Below are 22,087 nucleotides of genomic sequence, written 5' to 3'. Positions count from 1 at the left end.
CTAACAGCAGATCCTATGCCTATCCACATACAGAACTATGTGAAGATCCTAATGTTTTACTAGAACACTTGAAAACATTTTTTTTTCCCTCACTACAGTGGTATGGTTTAGGTGTGGCTTGGAATCCAGTGTCACAAAGGCATTTGCTTTCTTTCCAGCAACTGGTGATTTTTCCATCATACCTTTGAAACCAATTCAGTCATTAATTACCAGGTCATCTTTATACGCCTCTTAACATGTGACTGCAACGCTGAGAAAGATTCCAGACCCTTCTTCCAGTTCTGTGAGGCAAAGAAAAATGAAGTTGCTTTTTTAGAAAAAAATGTAGCTCTTCTTATTCATTATTTCTGGGACTCCAATACTTTTGTTGCTCTTTTAAAGTTTAGTTTCCATTTTATTTTACTTCATGTGTTTGCCTCATCTAGTCCATTCTCCACTCCTATCCTGATTCAGTGTGATATTCGCAATACAGTTTTTTGCAGTACTAAATATGAAGAAATTAATGTTAATATATTTATGGCGATGCTTATTTACAGTACAGAAAAAAACTTCACAAATATATCTGAGCATATTTATTTAAAATAATTTGAGGATTTTCACTAATTTGTATTCTTGTCACTCCAATGAACGGAATCCTTTCTGTATACTACGGGAACGACTCCAGAAATTCCCCAGGAAAGGAGACCATGGACTTACTTATTCAAAGCTGTACAATGCTGCGTATTTTGGAAACCCTGAAACCTAGTAGGAAAGCTGATATTTATATGTTTTAATATTTTGGATTGTTATTAAATTATTTACTTAATAAGGGAATATAAATAAATGATAATATGTTTCTCAATTAAAAATACTAAAATGTAAAGTAGCGATAATACAGACGGGCTTCTTCACTGGAAAGATATGAATAAAGTATAACAGGAGCATCATAACTAGGAAATAAACCCACAACCCTCCAGGATGAATTTAAAGAGCCATCGCCACTAATCCTGCTAGGTACTGCGACAAAATGTAGTACTGTCACATCACATCTTTGAAAAAAAGGCGTTTTGAAGGTTATCAAAAAGAAACAGAATAATTAACACTTTGGTACACGCGACGAGAAACAAAACAAAAAATATCCTGTTTGAAAAAACCTTGCGTAACTTCTACATTACATATTTTCTTACACCCCTATCCGGAAAGCGTACAAAAAATAAACCTAGCCTCTTCCTCGTTGGACGTTTCATCGCGAAATCAATACTCGCATTTTCGATGCACGTACAATATGCCAATTTTAAAATAAAGAAAATTAAATTAAAACGAAACTATAACTCAAGTGGATCTGCTCTTTATTAGCTGCACCAATGAACGGACGGGCCTGATTCAAGCTATGCTTTTTCTGGTGCGATCTTTTGTATCGAAACTGCTACTTTTGAAACGGTGGTAGTTTTACTGTGTTGCAGTTGTCCATGTTTCAAGTTTGATTGAGAGAGAATCCGGCGCTGATGTATAGGTGTCTAGCTTGTATTAGTCACCGTTTTTCTAAAACCTTGTCTCCTTACTGGTTTGGAACTGGGGAATCAGTCTGGGGGCCTGGAAATAGATTTGGCCGGCGGTTCTTCGGAAGGATGGAAAGAGCCGTAGTACGATGCGTACCGTGGGAGACCAAGATAACCATTTCTTTCACTCTGGACGGCAGTCAGAAGCACATGCTGAGGGATCAGACGGAAGAGCTCGGCAAAGCGCTGTCGAGAATAGCTAACAGCGTAATCAAGGGCCAAGCTAAAGAAAAAAGGTCCAAAAAGAAAAAATCGGAGCTGACAGAAGTCCAGGAACCCGTCGTAAAACTTTACTACATGGATGACTTTGTAGCAGAGGACGCGCTCAATGCAGATGCCTGGCAGGATGGAGCCGTTCTGCATGTAGGAGACAGCAGGTACAAAGTGGAAAGAAACCCTCCTGCGTTCATCACCGCAGAGCTCCCCAAATCACTCTTAGCCGGCTTCCCCGTCTGCACGAAGTTGGTGATTGAGTTTGGAGAGCTGAAGCACTGTCAGTTTACGTGGTACAAGGAGAAAGCTCCAAACGCCGAGAAAGACGGTGTGGAAAACTGCTGGATAGAGGCAGGCAATGAACGAGTATTCACGCCGTCCAATGCGGATATTGGATTAAAGCTCAAGTTGAAATGCAGCCCTGGGAACGGCGAAAGGTTTGGGGTTTCAAAAGAGGTAGTAACGCCGGGGCCCGTGGAAGCGGGTCCGGGTAGTTGCACTTTCGACAACAGACATCTGTACACCAACAAGGTCACGGACGAGTCAACGATCAGAGCGGTTTCCTACAATATTTTGGCGGACATATATGCGCAAACGGAACTTTCCAAAACCGTGCTGTACCCCTACTGCGCTCCATACGCCTTGGAGATCGATTACAGACAGAGTTTGATCAAGAAAGAGCTGGCCGGCTACAACGCGGACATCGTTTGCCTCCAGGAGGTTGATAAGTGCGTCTTCGCGGACAGTCTGTCACCTGCCCTCGACGCCTTCGACATGGACGGGGTGTTCAGGCTAAAGGAGAAGCAACACGAGGGTTTAGCCACGTACTTCAGGAGGTCCAAGTTTGAGCTACTGAGTCAGCACGATATAACGCTGAGCGAAGCTTTGCTATCCGATCCGCTGCACCGGGAGCTGTTGGAGAGGGTATCCACCAATCCAGTCCTAAAGGAAAATGTCATACAGAGATCAACGACTCTCCAGGTAAGCGAGAGCAGCGTGACGTGCTGTAATTTGTGTTTGGGCTCGGTAATGTCATCTCGGGAGAATCCCAACCATCAAATTATGATTGCACATCATCGTCTTGAACGATAGTATTTTTTGAATTGTGAACAAAAGTAGGTTTCTTGGCTATTTTGCACTAAACTGTCCTGCTTCACAGTGTGAGCTCAGTAGAGTTCGCGAGAACATCAGCTTGTACGGTAATGCAGATTCAGAAAAAGGTTTTTTTTATCTTAAGGAGTCAAATGAAATAATAGCCCTTTTAACTGAAACTGCCTGTGTTTCTATTTTGCATCACTGGGATGAGACCTGCCCATTCTGAGTACAGTCCATGTTTAAAGACGTCCTAACATGTTACAAATGTTAGAGTTTTGACCTTGTTAATACCTGTTGGCTTGATCTGCGTTTTTGTGTTTTTATCAGCCTTGCTGGTAAATAAAAGTAGTACTTCATTAATACAGTGTTAGCAGGTGATGATAAAGTGGCTGCATGTGGCGTTTTAACCAAAGCTCGTCTCTTCTCCTTAGGTTACTGTGCTGCAGTCAGTGAAAGATGTCTCCAGAAAGCTGTGTGTTGCCAACACCCATTTGTACTGGCACCCCAAAGGTAACGTGAGTTTGAAAGATGTGCCTTTCCGTCCACCATGAGTTTCAGAGACCTTCAATTTAAGAGTGGCTCTTTACCTGCATTACAGTTAAACTCCGACAAACACCTTTTTCATTCATTTTCCAAATGTCGCACAACTGGCATGCTTGAGTAATGTCTACAGCAGCCGCAGCCCCTGGATACTTTTCACTAGAGGCAACACCATCCAAAGATTGAACGGTTTGTGAATGCCTGGAATACCTGGTGAGAAATGCCAGCAGCCATGTCACCCTGCAACTCACAACTGGCAGCCCACTGAAGTTCTGCAGGTGTGAGTCTGAGAAAAACTAAGGTTGCTGCTGCTGAAAAACTAAGGCAGCTGCTCTCCCACTGAGAGCTGGAAGAGGTATTAGTGGGGTCAGCAGGGGGCGCTCACCCTGCGGTCTATATGGGTCCTAATGCCCCAGTATAGTGACAGGGACAGTATACTGTAAAAAGGCGCTGTCTTTCAGATGAGACTTGAAACCGTGGTCCTGACTCTCTGTGGTCATTAAAAATCCCAGGGCATTTCTCAATAAGAGTAGGGGTGTAACCCCTAAATTTCCCATTGGCCTTTACCAATCATGGTATCCTAATAATCCTCATCTATGAATTGGCTTAGTTCCTCTGTTCTCCTCCCCACTGATAGCTGGTGTGTGGTGAGCGTTCTGGCGCACTATGGCTGCTGTTGTATCATCCAGGTGGGGCTGCACATTGGTGGTGGTGGAGGGGAGTCCCCATTACCTGTAAAGCACTTTGAGTGGAGTGTCCAGAACAGCGCTATATAAGTGGAAGGAATTATTATTATTATTATTATTATTATTATTAAAAGTTTGGCTTTGCTCTCCTGGGCACGGCAGGAGGATCAAACCCCTAGTCAGACTGAGTGGGAGTGCTTGAGATGAGTGTGAAGGGAGGCGTTTTGAGTTCGGTTTCGTAGCTAGTTGGGTGATCAGCTATCCGAGATTGACTGTCATTGTTATCCCTCCCGAACGTCAGTTAATAACTTCCATTTCAACACGTCCGCGCATTGACTGCCTGTTCCACAGCCACCCCCACCCCGTTTGTGTGAGCCGAACCAGACAGAGACGCTTTGATCCCATCGTTCGGTTTTTCAGGCGGGCACATCCGGCTGATCCAGATGGCCATCGCCCTGCGACACCTGAGCTGGGTGACGTCGGGACCCCACCCCGGCATCCCTCTGCTCTTCTCCGGGGACTTCAACAGCACGCCCTCCACGGGGATGTACCAGCTGGTGACTCAGGGCGCGGTGCCCGAGAGCCACGAGGACTGGGCGTCCAATGGAGAAGAGGAGCTCTGCCCGCTGGCCGTGAGCAACCCCTTCCAGCTGCAGAGCGCCTGTGGGGAGCCAGCCTACACCAACTACGTGGGCGGCTTCCACGGGTGCCTGGACTACATCTTCATTGAGCCTCGGGCCCTCCAGGTGGAGCAGGTCATCCCCATGCCCAGCCACCAGGAGGTCACCACACACCAGGCCCTGCCCAGCGTCCTGCACCCCTCCGACCACATCGCGCTCGTCTGTGACATCAAGTGGAAGTGATCTCCTCTCCTACCTCCGTCTTGGGAGAGGCAGCCCCACCACCAGACGTGGTTTCAGCACTGTAGCGTTAGGAAACCGACTTGTAATAATCGACGTTTGGAAGGCTGTCGATTTCGGACTTTTCCCACACATTTCTGATCTTCATTGAAAGTTAACTTTTTCCCCAGCACTAAATTGCGCTAAAATGTCAACTTTGTGAGTTGCATCAGAACCGTGTCAGATTCTCTCCTGAAACCACAGTAAGATCACAGTCCCCACTGTAGATTTAATGAACAGAAAAAGTTCACAGGTGGTGTCAGAAATGAATCGTTGGAGTATGAACTTGGCCTGCTCCCAGCGTTCGAGTAGAGAGCAACGTCAGCATGTGTAGGCTGTAAAGGAACAGGTAAAGGTTTATTCCATGCAGAAAGGAAATGAAAGAGACGCAGCCTTTTGGCTTTATCTGCTTTGCCTGTTCCTTTGCACAGTATTACTGTGTTCGTAGACACACACGTTACCTGATTTCTAAAGCTTTTTTGCAAGAGCAAAAACTAAAATTGACACTAGTGACACAGTGAGAAGAACTTCTCGGACTACATGCAGATGTTCCTTTTTCAGTAATGTGTTAAGAATCCTTTAATGTTTATGAATGTCCAATCATTTTGTACAACCACCTTTTTTCCCCACAGCTTGTCATGACATTTCACTTTGTGAAATGTTTATGCCAAACAACATGTAAAAATGTTCTAAGGATTTCAAACTGACAGTAATGAATAACAATTTGACTTACTAGCTAATCAAGAATACCAGTATGCTGTATCACAGAACAATTAGAGCTGGTAAATTACCATTTAATAATGAATAGACATATCACTACCCCTTTAAAGCAACTTGCTCAAAGGTTTTTGTATTTTTGGTGTTTGGCCGCCTCCAAAAACCTGTGTGGCATGATATTTTAATTCCTAATGTAATTAGTGCTCATTTAGGGGATGTGTTTGATGAGTTAGAAAGCTGAGCAGTACCAGTAATATTACCTTCAGGGTGTATTGGGATATGTTCATAAAGCTAAAATGTGTCTCATAGTTTTAGCCCTTTCCACTTAGCGATCATGATGCTTTTGCAAAACCGAAATATTCTTACATGGTCAAATCATGCTCCTCGTGCGGTTCATGCATCAGCAAGCCTTGTTTAAAATGTCAATGCTGGGCTCAATGTTTGAAAAGAAGTCTTCATGTGTGTTTGAAATGAGGAATCAGACATACAAGGAGTCTCGGAGCTTGTAAAACGATGGAAATTACAGAATAAATGGTGATGCTATTTCATTTTTTATGGGGCTTTCTACAGATTTGAAATACTAAAATCTGTTCATGGAGACAGCACATGCAACAGTAGGAATAACTTAAATATTTTCTTGAAGTTAAAATGACATTTGGAACCTGCTTCTATACAGAAATTTGGCGTGAATGGAAGGAATACCTACTGTAGTGTATGCTTTCACATCCTTTTAGAGGCCTGTTTCAATTGTTAAAGATAATATAAAGTATAGAAGTTTAATTTATTGTAATATTTTCACATTGTAGTGCAACTTTAAATTTTCAAGAACTCTAAAAACGTCAACAGTATTGTTTTTCTATTCTACTGGGGACTGTGCAAGCCTTTTCCGTTATTCAGGGCAGGACATGCAGCATTACATGGGAGTTATAGTTCCAATAAAATATAATCTTTCTTGCCATTTAAAATATTCAATATCCAAAATATGGTTAACCTTTATTTAATACAGGGAATTCCATGTAAAACTGAGAGGTACGAGATACTGCACAATTATACAAATCTAGTTTAAAAAGATGGTTATTATTTTTGTATTTTAAATTTTCCTAGGTAAAAAGTAAGACTTGCAACATCAACAGCTGCTTTTATGGTTAGGGTATTTAAAACTTGAAAATAACTGCTGAAACTTAATTCTAGGAGTATACCTAGAAAGCTCATCTCTATTTCATTACCTGGACAGACAACCCAGTAAAATATTGCACGACTTGCAAAGACATTTAACTAAGGAAGGTAACGGGCACCCCAGCAGTCCACAGTAGACCCACTACTGTCTTTGTTATAAGCCCACTGAGGGATGCCACCTACGGTCACATCCTGTATCTCATTAAAAGTGATTATTAAACACCTGGACTTGAACAGCCTAAACCTGAGCATTAATGTGCTGGACCAGTAGTAGTAAGCTATTATTTGAAAATGGCTTCTGTTGCTATTTCTTTGGAGAATCACAGCAGGTAACACTATTTACAGCACTACTGGTAAGGGTGCTTGGTCACTCATCTCACAGCCTTGGTCAGACACCAAGTGATTTCCATTTCTTCACTCTTTGAGAGAATTGCCTGTACAGCAGAGACTTTCCAGCGGTGAGCTACAGTTTAACTCCAGTAGCTCCCCATGGATTACTACTCCACCAGATCTGATGAGCTCCTGCCAGTTTCCACAAAGTGGAAAAGTACAGTAACAAACTGAATCCCGGCCTTATTGCATCAACATGCCTTAAAGGCACCCAGGGCTTACAAAACATTCTAGCAGTATCAGCAAGTTCCTCAAAGATTTCATTGGTTAATACAGACGAGTTTGGGTGAGAAGAAATCACGTTTGTCACTTGGCAATCTCCAAATTGATCAGAATCTTAAAAGGCTTAGAACTATGTGGGCATCAACTAAAGTGTATTATCTAAACCATTTACCAATCAAATTTAATTGACTCGGTGTCACGTGTTGCTCATCATTAGGATTGTTTCTCTCTGTGTATATATCAAAGCTGACAGGCTGATTTTGCACCATAAAAAACAGTTCTGTCAGAATTAGCATTTAACTTCATTTAAAACGGATAAAATTATAACAGAATTAGAGAATTTCGGCATAAAGAAGAAAAAATTGGTGGGAAAACAGCATATGAATATGCATTACCATAGGAGCTCATAACCTTATTTATTGAAACATTTGTGTACATTTAAAAAAATCCAATAAACGCTTGTTTATTGAAACTGGTAGCTGGATGTTTTCTACTAGGTGTCCATATGGGATGCCTTTTCAAACAGCACAATCCTTCATTCAACTCTCCACTCTGAACTGCTGTTTGTATGCAAATCTAATAACTTTTTTTTTTACAGGAGATTGGGCAGGGGCGAATGTCTTGGGTGCTCATGCAAGACTTTCAGGAAAATCTAAAAATGGAATTTTAAGATTTTATTAGGAATTATACTTGTTAATGGGATATGACATTGCTCAAATTGGAAATCGTTACTTGATCCATAAACAAAAAAGGTCCAAATGAGTGAAGCATCCAATTTCAATGGCAGACATGAAACATTTGTGAGAATGCAAAAAAAATCGAAACGATCCAATGCAAAAAAGCAACATGCAAAAAATACATTAGAAAGTCAGCTAATCCACAGAAACTAATTTTGTACATTAAAATATTTCTGCATCAAGGAAAAAAAAAAAAGCCTCTTGGGTATAAATGGCGTCCTGTTCATCAGTTGAAAAAGAAGAGATCTCAACAGCACGATCGCTGCAGTAGGGTTAGGTATAGTGTTTGAAGTTTGAAAGCAGCTACACACTAAACAGACAAGGCCCTTTGCATTTATACAGAAAGCACAAACGGGTTTGCCAATACACTGTCCATTAGGAATGCCTGAAGTCAGCTAAAGGAATGGGGCTGAATGCATTTAAAACACATTTGAAAGATCTCAATTATCAGTTAACAAAAAACAAATGGTTTGAAAGTCCTATAACTGTCCACAGATCTGTCCTTTAAACTGTTAAAATGTATTTCATACTCCCTCCCACCCCCACCCCCGTAATTTTTTTTTTACTTTTCTCTTCACCAATGGCTTATTACTATATATGCATCACAAAATGTTTGTCAATGTTGGCAGCAAAGATGTTCAGAAAAAAAAAGGGAAATCAAGATGTGCTGCCAAGCCATCTCTGTTCTGAATGCCGTTAACGATCGAATGCAAAACTAGTTTTCGCTTCTCCCAAGCCTAGACCAGCTCTGTTAAACATGTCCTTGATTAAATAACACGTCCGTCTCCGGCGGATGGCCTTTAGCGTTTGGAGAGCTGGTCGGAAAGCCAGTCCAGTCCCTCGTAAAGACCCGTCCCCTGTGTGGCGCAGGTAGCTTGGACGTACCACTAGAGAAAGAAAAATCAACATATTACGCAAGATGATTGGCAAGTGTGTTGTGTTCAAATGGATTCTTTAGCTCTGACTCTCTCCCATATGTTATATGCCTATATGTTAGTCCCTGTTACAGTCTGCTTTAAGTCTGATTAAGTACCAAAGCCAATTAAAATGAGATCAAATTTACATTTAATCAAAAAAACACTGGTTCCTACCAAACTGGTTTAACAAAACATGAGAATGTTGCAAATCCATCATCACAGAAGAAAACTGTGTAGAGGAGGAGACTGTGCTCATTTGCAAAGGAATACTGGACTGGAGTTAAGAAACCATATGAACATACAAAGTATTGACAACAAGATTAAAAGACTCTATGCAAATTTGTGATTTTACAGGATCGTGCACAAAAGGTAGTATCATTAGAAGGTGACGATGCATGCAATTAACAGTAATATAATAAAAGAATACATTTTAAAAAGCTGCATATTTTCATTAATACAGTCCTAAGAAACACTTACACTGCAATATTATTCACAGTTCAAATTGGTATATAAGCCAATTAATTTACATTGGATCATTTGCGGTACATTCTGGCCCTAGAAATGATTTTACACGCCACCTCTGTGAGGATATCAGAGCTGGCACAGGCAGCTATCTGCAGAAGTGAAATTTAAGATTTTTTCAGAGGGCTATTAATGGATATCAAGATAGGAAACGAAACACTTGAACGGGGTGCTTTTTGGCCTATTCTGCAGTGCTGTGACTGGCCTGACAGGAATACTCACAGTTCTGTTGCGCAACGCCTGGAGACCCAGTTTATCTGTCATTTCGCTAATGGCCATAGCATTTGGCAGGTCCTGTTTGTTAGCAAACACCAGCAGCACCGCATCTCTCAGCTCGTCCTCTTGAAGCTAGGGAAGAAGACATGATTAAAGAGCACTGCAGAGCCCTGGCTAAGAGACCTCATGTCTAGTACCATTTCTGTCCTACAATCTCCATTTACAAAAAGCTGACCAGCATCTCACAGTGAGACGGGTGTATAGAGCCCCTTTAGAAAACTGAAAAATAACTCTTCCTATTCCTATTTTCCCTGTTTTAAGACCCTATTCCTAGTACAAAGGTACCACTGACAGCTCAAACTACCTTTGCTTAAGTTACTTGTCATTTTGGTTTCACTTCATTTCACTCAGAATGCAACAGAGGAAAAACGCAGTCAAGCTAAAACATTTCTTGCTTTGTCAATTCAATTAATTCAAAGGGTATATTCTCAGCACCTAATGATCGGAAGTTTATTTCTTGTTTTTCATTACATATACAGAAAGACCTGGAGTGAATGTTAGCTACCCTAACCCTGAGAGCAGGCACCCAATCGCTCTTGGGCTCTCTGCTGTTCTGAACTCCAAACCAAGTTGAAATAAGCAGCCGCCCGAGCACGGGTTCGAGCTTGGGTCTTGTTACTAGCTGACCATGGCTGGAGTAGCCCAAGGAGCAGCCTGCATTGTGAGAGTGCCACTGAGTGTAGCTTGGGACTAGTAGGCTGAGCTCTCATCTGAGCCCGGCAGCTTCCTGTGAGCTTACAGGCTCAGAGATGCACCTCTCCATCAACTGGCACCGAGCTGCTGACAAGGGCTTGTGTTGCCTGAAACATGTTAGAGGATGGATGGGTCAGGGAAGTGTCTCACCATCTCCTATACAAGGACACCGGGTTAGACAGAGACAAAATAGCCAATTCCAATAGTGAGTGGGTATAACAAATTCATTTTTTTAAATGTATAAGGAAAAAATTGTAGCCAGGAAGGCTGAGGAAACCCTAGCCAGAAAATGTCCATCCAAAGTCTTTCGGAGACTCCTGGTTACTGCCAGCTCAGAACAGGCCAAGAAATCAAGGAAGCCCGACCCTGCTGGAGTCTGGAGTACTCACCATTTTCTGCAGCTCCTCTGCTGCTTCCTGTGTTCGCTCCCGGTCATTGCTGTCCACCACAAAGATAAGACCCTGCAGTATAAATGAATGAAGCTTTAATATGAACACCCCCCCCAAAAAAATGCTATGTGCTATTTTGAAGAAAGTAAATGTGCATCTTTGGGTTAAACAAGCCAAAATAACAGAAAGTAAGACAAGGTTTTCCCCTTTTGAGCTTCCTGTTTAAGTTTTCCTACTAAATAAAAAAAAATCGGTGACATTTATCCCCTTCAAAGCAGCATAGAATGAAAATAAATTCAGAATTCCATGATAGAAAATGATCTGGGACATGGTGATTGTATCCCATTGTTCTTAATGCATTACCTATCATATCTTTTTAAATTTGGCTTCATCAGATGGCAGAGATAAGTAAAACCAAATTTTACACAGAAAGTGCCGTGTGCTGGTCTGTGCTGTATTGTATTAACTAGTGTAACATCCTGTCACACAGGTAATACCAGAGTAATGGCTGTCCAATAGTTGATTGTGGTCCATTGAAGTTTGCAATGGGACACGAAAATTGATGTAATCACCCATGTTGAGAAAGGAAGAAATATCAACGTATCCATGGTAATTTCAAAACGGCAACGTTGTCCAATTTTCCTATGAAATGCCAAAGAGCTTAAAATATAAGTGTCGATCAAATCAAACATAATTGCAGGCCTACTTCCATTTTTATAAATAATTCTGGGCACGGCGATAAGCGCGTCTGCGCTCTCTCCGAGACAGCGCGGGCCTGTGAGTCTGTGTGACGTTTTCTATTTCTGACTTGCTGGCTGCCCCCGGCCTAAATTCCAGTGTCCTTGAAGAACGACGAAAAGAAAGCAGATTGTGCATAGGAGCAAACCAGAGAGCTACATGTACAAACGTGGTGAATTACAACTGGGAAGATTAAACTACAAGTTTTGTACAAGAATGTTTCATCACAGCCACTATTTGAGGAAATCCGTATTTCATTACCCTGTTGAATCCTCTGGGATATAGAGCAGTGGAGTGTTTAGGACTGTAAGTAGGAAAACAGTCCATGTTTGAGGGGTTTTATTATATGCAAATTTAATTCTGGCACCAGAAAAATCAAAAAGCATAATCTAAGTACTGTTTGATTTCAGTGGGGCTTCATGAATCTCTCTTTTGCTGATGGGTAAGCAAATGTAGTTATCGTTTTGCAAGTAATCTGCATATTAACTTCAAAGTTCCACTTAATCCACCACATACAAAGATAACTGAAGCAAGCCTTAAGGGAAAGATTCTCAAATATGGGACAACAGGACCCATTTTTGCAATTTTGAATTGACAAATGAGAAAAATAGCTTAAGACTAAGGTCAAGGTCTTACACAACGTTGACAATTCACTGTGTATGAACACATTTCAAATGGGAGATTAATGACACACTTTCTGAAGCACATAAAATAATATCTGCTACGTAATGTTCAGATGTTGGCTCCGAGATCTAGATAAAGAAATCCATTCTCCATAAACTGCCCATTTAACAGACAAAAGTGAAAGTTACTCTGCATGTGATACAAAATAAACCCTAATCATAACCACAGAGGACATAAAAGCATACAGTAGTCATGTGTCTTGTTAAAACACCAAACTAGTTTGATCTTCAGGTCAGCCTCATTAACATTCTAAAAAAAGGACAGTCTCTCTATCTCCACCTCGTCTTCAGTGGCTGTATGCGGATGACCTTTACTACAAAGAGCAAAGAGCTTTGATGTAAAAATGAACGGTCTATAGGTGGCTCACCCTTAAAAAGCTGGGGAAAATGTCCCAAAATAGAGAAGTCTAGACTGCAGAGTTCAAAGCTGCAGTCACCCGTTAAGTGTTCAGAGGAATATCGAGCAGAAAGGACACTCTCTTGGCCACAGATGAAACGTTTACCTCACCAGAGGAGAGTTCACACCCTCTTTGCACTGACAAACCCAAGCTGGTGACATACCGATGCCTACTTCAGGCTGTCTGGCACTGCTGGGTGAGGGATTGATCCACCACATGACTGGAACTGCGGTGGACTATACAACTTCTGAGAGAGCAACCCTTTACACCTCAATGGCAGGAAATGTAATCTTCACTTACTGTATTACTTTGCTTGTCTATTGATTAGAATTTTTTGACAGCATCTCTTCAGGTTCTGGATCACGCCCATTATCATTACTTCCCAGTTAATCTGAGGATACGCCATTCCATTGCACCTCATCTTCTACCCAGATGAAGTGTTATCAAGAACCTGCATTTCTGCAGCAGAGCAGGGCGAGCTTCTCTCCTACAAATGGGCCCCTGCCACCTTCCTTCTCTCTTAGGACTGGGCTGTAGCAATGCAATGACGAAACTCATTAAGCCTGCCCCCCTGTCTGCTAACTACTGAGCCGGTGCCATAGACTGCTGAGAACCAGCATCTGGCTGGCAGAAAAGCCACCAGGGAAAGTACCATAGGGAGCCCTTGTGTTGGTTGCACATTTGAAAAGGAGAATAAAAGACCAGGTTTGACTCTGAGGACACTCGATCCTTCAAAGCTCTTCTGAACAGGACAACACTGCATAATATTCTCTTAGGTCCTGATGTACCTTTTTTGCAAACTTCATTTAAAAATCAGCACCCCACTCACTAGAGAAATGTTGTGAAAGGGCACTAGTCATTGTGAGGTTATGTCCCATTTAGATCACTGTGTCCAAATGGGTGGGTGTCCTCTATGTATCGCCAGCCCATTTCCAACAATTATGCAAACCAACAGAAGAAATGTGCAATGGGCAATTGGTCCATAAGTGAACTTCTCATTCTCCTGATTTCAGGTTTGTTTTCCGATGAGAAAAATCTGTCCGGTGTCAAACCGCAGAAAGCATCAAAAACACGAATAAAAGAGCATGTCCCGTCATTACACCAACAGGACAGCATGTACAGTATCACAGGATTCGCAGCTCATGAAAATAAGTCATCACAGCAAGTAAGTGTTTTCTTAGCAGGTTATAAGGTTGGATGGTCAAACTTAATAGGGACATTCCACACAATGTCTCTCTGCTGACTAGACAGACCTATATAGGCTTTTCTCTTAGAACACTCCATCTAGAATCTAGGACTGCATGGTGAAATAATGGGGCTTTCAGTGGATAAGTGGCAAGCCAAATACTTGACCCTTTGAAAGATAAATCAAATAACACTCAATGCAGACTGAGAAAAAGTCTTCATGTAAATAACTCCAAAGTTATAATCAATGCTATTTCCACACAGACTTCTCAACTCCAGTTTTTTTTTTACCAACCCAAATTATTCTGTTAAATGTCCAAAAGGGACACTGTTTAATGAAAACACTTTCTGCGAATTCCCAGATTCCCTTCAAAGAGCTCCTGTACTTACTATGAGCCACTGTTAAGTTCTTAAAACAGGAGGATAGAAAACAGGAAAAAAAACACATATTGCTACTTGACAAGAAGGGGGATCAATACATTGATGGCCATCAATCAAGACAGACGGGATGAAGAGTCTCCCTCACATTTGCATCCCTATGTTCTAAACATATCAAAATTGAGAAGGACAACAATGTGGTTCACTCTGACTAACAAAATTCTGAATCACATTTAAAATTGCATGCATGACTTTACCTGTGTGTTCTGAAAGTAGTGTCTCCAGAGGGGTCTGATCTTGTCCTGGCCACCCACATCCCACACCGTGAAGCAGATGTTCTTGTACTCCACTGTTTCCACATTGAACCCTATGCAGGGAGAGAGACAGGTCAACTGTGCCCTTCAGGACATGGTCTTCACATTCCTCCTCAACAAGAGAAAGCCTTGGCACACTGGTGCCGTCTTAATGCAACTGTCTTGTTAACGTCAAAGCCCGAGCGTCCTTTAACAATATCAGTGAGTCAAAAGCAAAACTCAACTAGTTCCTTAAGCCTCCAGGATCACGTTAATCCTATCTTCAGTTTCTTTTCTTGCATGAATTGACAAAGATGAGTCCGTAGTCCCTGGACACCACTTTCAAAGCCACAAATTTACTTCAATATTATAGAAAAGGGCAACAGATCAATCATATCGATGCTGTACAAACCAGTGGTTTATTACCATAATTCTAAACCAGTTAGGAAAACGTACTCATGTCTTCTTAAAGGTAAAGCCAATTGCTTGGTTTCAAATTTAAAATATTCACGATTTCTGAGATCTTAAAGAAAACTGCAATTGAGAGTCCCCTTCAAACAGAATGAGCGCTGGGAAGTCTAAACATTTAACACTTACAATTAAAATGAATAGCACTAATGCTCAAGTAGGCATTCTGGTTAGCATTATCTATTGTGGTCGGATTATTATTAGTATACATTTTTTGTAGGACTATAAAATCTTGGGTTGATTATCCAGCCATCTTTATTAGTAAGAAACACCTCCTAAAGGACATTAAGCTAGATTTTGTATATGGGTGTCAAATGGTCTCATTACTGTACCAGACGGTTAACAAAAACATGACAATTCCCTTTGGAAGGACCCATAGCTTGAAAATTAAAGTCAGGAAACCAGAAAGTCTTCCAAGTCCTCATTATGCATGAGTGTGCAGCTTTTCCGTCTTCAGCTAACACAACCACCTACTTTCACTATCCTCTAACCTCTAGGGCTTTCCTGCATAAAGTGTGCTGATAAAGAACCAGACTCATGTCTGCAAATTAAACCTGCAACTTCTGAGTGTCTTGAATTGACTTCTGTGCTGCTTATCATTTTGTCCCCTAAGCTTTTCCACTCCTAAAGAGTGTGACTGCTTACCAATGGTGGGGATAGTTGTGACGATTTCTCCCAGCTTCAGTTTGTAGAGGATCGTGGTCTTACCCGCAGCATCCAGGCCAACTGGAAGAAAAATCACATAAGAAACAGGTTTAATAAACATTGCAGAATTTCACACTCAAAAGTGGATATATATTAATCACCAAAATAAAGGATAAGGCATCACCTATTCTTTTCTCATCGTATAGCTTCAAGTATAACACCTGAAATAGGAAGTTTCATATGGAACATAAACCTAATAGTGAAATTTGAGTTTTAACAAAATTTAACAAAACTACTGCTCGTAACTACTCCTAAATCCCATAAGATTGTAGTACTTGAATTATTGAAATGAGTCACAGACCAAAGCTACATTCTGTTTGGTATTGATCTACACTGCGAAGTCAGACAAGCACTTTTCCCTGGTTCTTATGGACTGGTCTACATTTACAACTTCAGCAGCGTAACAGTACCGGAGAGCTCACTCTGCACGTAATTCTCCACAAAGACAAATAAAGCAAAACAATCAAAATCAGTGGAACAATAGCGGACTTCACGCATGTGTGATTACTCTATAAGCAAAAAAAAATAGCGCTTGTCACTGTTGATCTCGCCAAAGTGCAGAACTGCCAGACCTCTGGACTTGTGCCTCCAATTGTACTCAGTACTGACATTAGGATTCTTCAAATATACTGTACCTTGAGTTTCAGAACTGTTAAACAGACTGCAATCGGTTGAATTTAAGGAGGCACCAGCAGGTTTCATTTTGCAAGCCAATGAGTGTGACATCCAAGACAATCACATTCTAATTCTGGAGGGATGACTCATCTGGAGGGCTCTTAAAATTACTTTCATCTTTTATCTCATATTAGGGAATCTACTTTACTAAGTACGGAACATTTTCCATGGCACAGAAATCAGAAACGAATATAGAACTTTACGATGGACAAACTAATAAGCTTGAACTATTAGAGAAGAACAAAAGCACTATTTTGAGACGTAGTTCAGACCAGGTTTTCCATTAATTTCAATGCTTATTTTTCCCCCCACACTACACTTCAAGTGTGGGTGTGGTTTCCTGTGCCAATCAGTTGGCTGATGTCAAACTGTAACCCAGGGAGTAAAGGCAGAGGAGAATAACTTTAGTTGCAGTGGGAGCAACACAATAAAAGGAACCCATTAGGGCCCCTCCTTAAGAGACGTTATTCAAGAGCTGTAGCGATGTGCTCAAGAAGGCAGAATACAAAAACCTTTTGCACACAATTGTGCACCCAAGTCCCCTGATGAGGCCCTCCCTCTGCTCTCTCCTCTTTGCACTGTCATCCAGGTTACTGCAGTGGGTGCCCTGCTTTCATCTTCACTAACCTCCCCAAGTCCTCTCGTTTCCTGCTGTGGCTTCTCGTTCCAATTGTCTTACCCCCAGCACTCCTGCCTCCTTCTCCCCTCTCTGCTGCCTGACGGCCATCGTCTCCTGGTGGCGATCCCATCGCCCTCTCGCCTGTCCTCCCTCATCCCTCCCCTGCACTTCTGAGGACTTCCCAACTCCACCTTCACCCTCTCCCCCCCCGCTCCTCCGCCAGGAACTCCAGTATCCCCCCTCGGCGCCGCCCCTCCCCTACTCCCGCCATGTTTCTGCTCCGCGGGACCCGCCACTTCGAGAAACATTCAAAGAAACCGTCCATCCCTTCCCAACTTCCCTACATAACCCATGGCACTCTCCCACCCGGACTATTATAACTCCCACTCAGCCAGCCAGCCACGCCAGCTTATTAAGAGTGAGGCAGCCTGCCTTTTATCCTCTCTCTTCCTACTCAATGGCTCCAGTCCCTCCCCTCTCCCCTCTACTGATATATGTATGTGATCTAAAGCCTATTCCTTGCCTTCCGTTTGCTCAGCCACTCTGCTCGTGCCCCTCTCTTTTCTCCTATGTCCTTACACCCCCCTCTTCTACCTTTAATAATAATAATAATTGCTTACACTTATATAGCGCTTTTCTGGACACTCCACTCAAAGCGCTTTACAGGTAATGGGGACTCCCCTCCACCACCAATGTGCAGCATCCACCTGGATGATGCGACGGCAGCCATAGTGCGCCAGAACGCTTACCACACATCAGCTATTAGTGGGGAGGAGAGCAGAGAGTAATGAAGCCAATTCATAGATGGGGATTATTAGGAGGCCATGATTGGTAAAGGCCAATGGGATTTTTAATGACCACAGAGAGTCAGGACCCCGGTTTTACGTCTCATCCGAAGGACGGCGCCTGTTTACAGTAGAGTGTCCCCGTCACTATACTGGGGCATTAGGACCCACACCGACCACAGGGTGAGCGCCCCCTGCTGGCCCCACTAACACCTCTTCCAGCAGCAACCTTAGTTTTTCCCAGGTGGTCTCCCATCCAGGTACTGACCAGGCTCACACCTGCTGAGCTTCAGCGGGTTGCCAGTTGTGAATTGCGGAGAGACCTTCTGCTGTCCACCCCCCCATCTTCCAGTGCGCACCCCATCTTGCCCCTCAGGGGTGCACTGAACTGCCCACAGCAGTGAGAACTGCTCAGTGCAGGAGAGCTTATACATCACCTGCACCAGCTCACAGCTCGACCCTTCAATATCTGTGACATGCTACTGGACTGATGGTTTTAATATGCTGATAACTTGCTAACTGAACTCACCTGCAGACACCGACAGGATGTTTTCTCGTTTCTGCTCAGCCTCCTTGCTACCTCAGTTCTCAGTATTTCATCCCAAGTGCATAATCCCTTGCTCTGCTCTTTGAGTTTCTGCAATGTGGTGTTATTCTTACCTTATTCTACCTGAATGACTCTTGCTTATAGTAAATGTAAAGTTTCTGTATTGCAAATGTCCCAGATAGGAGCAGACACAAACAAGACCATCAGTTTAGGGCCCTAATACTACTGTTTTATGCCACTGGGCCTGTTTCACACCTGACAAGGAGCTAATAAGACTCTGCAGAGCTTATCAGAAGTTTTGGCACTTCAAACCTTTTAGCTTACGTAAAAGAACACTCTCTTGCATTACACTGATGACCACCTTCATGGCCAGGTAGAGAGACATGATTCCCTTATTACGCCACGGCTGATATAAATCAATCAGCAGTTTTTCCATTGCTTAATTCGGTGGTGGGGGAGTCTCCATTACCTGTAAAGCGCTTTGAGTGGAGTGTCCAGAAAAGCACTATATAAGTGTAAAAGTGGAAGCTATTATTATTATCCATTGTGACCATTCATTTAACACTTCTGGCCTGAAGCTAGATCCCCTTGAATACCCACTTCTATAAGCTCTATAATCTCTAGAGTCTAGCTAATATTACTTTTAGAAGACCTCACTTCTTTTACCACTTTGCCGAAAAAGCCGGAGTACTGAAGGGGTACAGTACTTGATATGTTTAAGTCATATGACCGTACAGTTACGTCAGCAGTGCATTAAACGGAAACGGGGGAAAAAGAAATATGGAAGGTAGTAAAAAAAATTCCTTCTTTTCCCCATTTAAAGAGAACATTCCTCGCATTCCAGAGATCTGCGGGCAGCAGTGCCAAATTTCATATTACACGACAGGAGCAAAGACAGGATATTATACTCCCTCGTTCTTTTCTGGCCGACAAAAAAAAATACGTTTAACTTTCCTGAATACCCCCGTCTGCTAAAACCTTGTAGCTTGCTTTTAACTACAGATGAGTGAACTTTCTGTCTTGGAAGTTGTTGTTGGAGATAAAAAAAAGACTCAACTTGCTTCTATTGGCAGCCGTTACTATACGAAAAAGCCGTCGGTTTCACAAATTACGAACACATTCCAATTTAGAAATATAAATACATCCGAAAAACCAGGCATATGCGTTGCTGTGCTGCTCTCTCTCTCTATATATATATATCTTACACTCCGTCATGGAAAGTAATTTTGCGGTTCTTTTCAGATTCCAGATGCGAGTTCACGGCCTCGCCAACAAGTCAGTATAAGAAAAGTAACTAGAGGAGATGTGCTCAAGTCCCTTACGCGAAAACAGCGTGAATTTCACTGCAACCCGGCCGGGCGCGCTTATCCGGCGGCTCCAGCCTCAGAGAGGCGAGGGCGATGCTGTGTTACACACCGCCACGGTCCCTCTCCTCCGAGTCCGAGGTGCCACCCTACCGGCTAGCAGGCTCTCCTAACTCTGCGGCAAACTTCTGCCCTGTTGTCGAAGTTGAAGCGCCGCGAAGGCCGTGCGGCATAAAAAAAAGACTCCAGCCTCCCTCCTCCCTGGAAACTACGGCAGTCAAACGGACCGGCGCAGGGCTGCCTCCCGAGCCCAGACTCACCCATCAGTATCCTCATCTGCTTCTTCCCGAAGAGACGCGAGAAGAGACTCGAAATGGTGAGGCCCATGTTTACCGCTCCCTGAATTCACTTCTCAACTCCGGTTTTAGTGTCAGCGATCGCGCTGGCTCTTCTGGTTTTCTCCCCCCTCCCCGATCGTCTTCTTCTTCTTCTTCTTCAGGCGGCGAAGCTGAGGCAGTGCCGGTAACCGGTCCGTTTCAAACACAAGACGGCCTTTTTTTTTTGTGCTCACAGACGATGGGCGCAGGTTCACTTCACCGATTGACTGGGGGGGCCTGAACAGGATCTCCGGATCTCGGTGTCTCGCTCTCTCTGCCACGTCACGTTCCTCTCCCCTCCACAGCTCCAACGCGGTCGAAATGACGTCACAGGCGCCACATCCCAACATGCACCAGAACAAAAAAAAAAAAAGAGGAGCAGCACGCCGACAGAGAATCGTAAACGTCAGCATAGCATAAGATAGCAAGGGAGGGACCAGAAAAAAAGGCACAAAACGTGTTTTTTTTTAATTATTTTTTTCCCTTCGGTTTTTGGCAGCTGTGAAAATGCCATGCGTTTTTCTGGAAAAGTTAGAGGCGTGGGTTTGAACATTCTGGAATTCCAGGGTTCCAGATCACAGGAAATAGTGATATGATCTTCAAATGGTCAAAACTAATTCGTTGTATTTATGTTTTCCTTTTCATTAACTGATCAGGAAAGGACTACAACTGTTAGGCCCCGAGACCATGACAAAATGCTTGTATTTTTTTAAAACAAATGAAGACTCGTTTTTCTAACAGTGAATTAACAGTGTCCATAACGTCCAGATCTTGAAATGGGAGCCTAAAGATTTGGGGAAATGAGTGGAAGCAGTTTTTGAAAATCTGTCTCTTACTTGTTTAACCAGATTCTCTGTGGTTAATCACTGATAAATAAATAAATGAGATGCACAGGAGGAAAATGACAGAAAAGGGTTATGGGAGTCAATTAGATACCCTGGCATTTTTCAGGAAGCAGCTTGAGATTCTGAAGTTAGTTCCTAGTAAATCAATGAGCTAGATGAGCCAAAGTCCTTCCTCTCCTTTATGTTCTTTAAACAAAACTCCTAATGGCATACAGTATATCTGCAGTTCTGCATAGACTCTTCACTATACCTTAGTAGAATTCAGTTTCACTCAGGATAAGGAGATATTTTACTCATACATCTTCCTGTCCTATGGTGTAAAGTGTCGGGTAATGTTTTTACCTAAAACTTCATGAGAATAAAATCATGAGATAATAAGGAATCAGTTGCTCCTACAAAGGTAACATTGGCCCTGAAACTATCCAAAACGCTTAGTACGGTGTCCCCCACAATAACTCATGACGCAAAACCGGAGACTGTCGTCTCTAAACACAGTTTGACTCCACTCCTGATATCCAGCTGTTGTTAATTGTCCGGTATGGACCCATACATTGCTAACTTACAAAGTAATAATGTTTGACTGAAAATGGGGAATGATAACCCTAGTCCTGGAGAGCCATAATCTAACCGTTCTTCCTGGTCACCTTAAAATCAGCAATTTGTCAAGACTATGCATGCAAGTCTGATTGTGCCTGTTGCTCGGTTCTGTTAAATCAGGAATGGCCTGCTGTGGTCTCAAGAGAGGTACAGGAAGGCATGGTGGCCTTGCAGTTTGGCATGACTGCCTCACAGGATCAAAAGAAAAGAAACAATATTTCGACTGTGGAGCCCTTTTCAGGAGTGAAGAAGCCTCCACAGCTGAAACTTTGTGTTTCTTTTCTTCTCTTTTCAGCATGGAAAAAACCTTTATTTGTTCCTCTTTATCAACGCCTGACGTGGCTGACATCTAATGGTAGTATTGGAGTATTGCAGTTTAGTAGAGCAGACTCTTGAGACTGTTGTGCATTACAGTAGTCAAGGCCATTAAGCCAGTTTCATCTTAACAGGCAAATCTTAACCACATCTATGTTTTGTATG

General features: G+C 42.6%; 2 protein-coding genes across 2 annotated transcripts; one reads left to right on the top strand and one right to left on the bottom strand.

Annotated features, from left to right (window-relative positions):
• Positions 1–1,319: 1,319 nt before the first annotated feature.
• Positions 1,320–6,241, top strand: pde12 (phosphodiesterase 12). The gene is made up of 3 exons (XM_006630955.3): positions 1,320–2,732; positions 3,278–3,356; positions 4,493–6,241. The coding sequence occupies exons 1-3, from the start codon at positions 1,485–1,487 to the stop codon at positions 4,933–4,935; spliced, it is 1,770 nt and encodes a 589-aa protein (XP_006631018.3). The 5' UTR covers positions 1,320–1,484; the 3' UTR covers positions 4,936–6,241.
• A 1,632-nt stretch (positions 6,242–7,873) lies between these two features.
• On the bottom strand, positions 7,874–20,478 carry LOC102694211 (ADP-ribosylation factor 4). The gene is made up of 6 exons (XM_006630954.3): positions 20,109–20,478; positions 15,799–15,879; positions 14,650–14,759; positions 11,011–11,082; positions 9,875–10,000; positions 7,874–9,100 (listed from the first exon to the last, which is right to left on the bottom strand). Exons 1-6 carry the CDS (start codon positions 20,173–20,175, stop codon positions 9,014–9,016), a joined length of 543 nt encoding a protein of 180 aa, XP_006631017.1. The 5' UTR covers positions 20,176–20,478; the 3' UTR covers positions 7,874–9,013.
• Positions 20,479–22,087: the final 1,609 nt, after the last annotated feature.

This window comes from Lepisosteus oculatus, chromosome 4 (genome assembly GCF_040954835.1).
Source record: "Lepisosteus oculatus isolate fLepOcu1 chromosome 4, fLepOcu1.hap2, whole genome shotgun sequence".
NCBI classification, from domain to species: Eukaryota; Metazoa; Chordata; class Actinopteri; order Semionotiformes; family Lepisosteidae; genus Lepisosteus; species Lepisosteus oculatus.
Note: the sequence above shows the minus strand (reverse complement) of the source record. Positions and strands in the feature narration are given on the sequence as shown.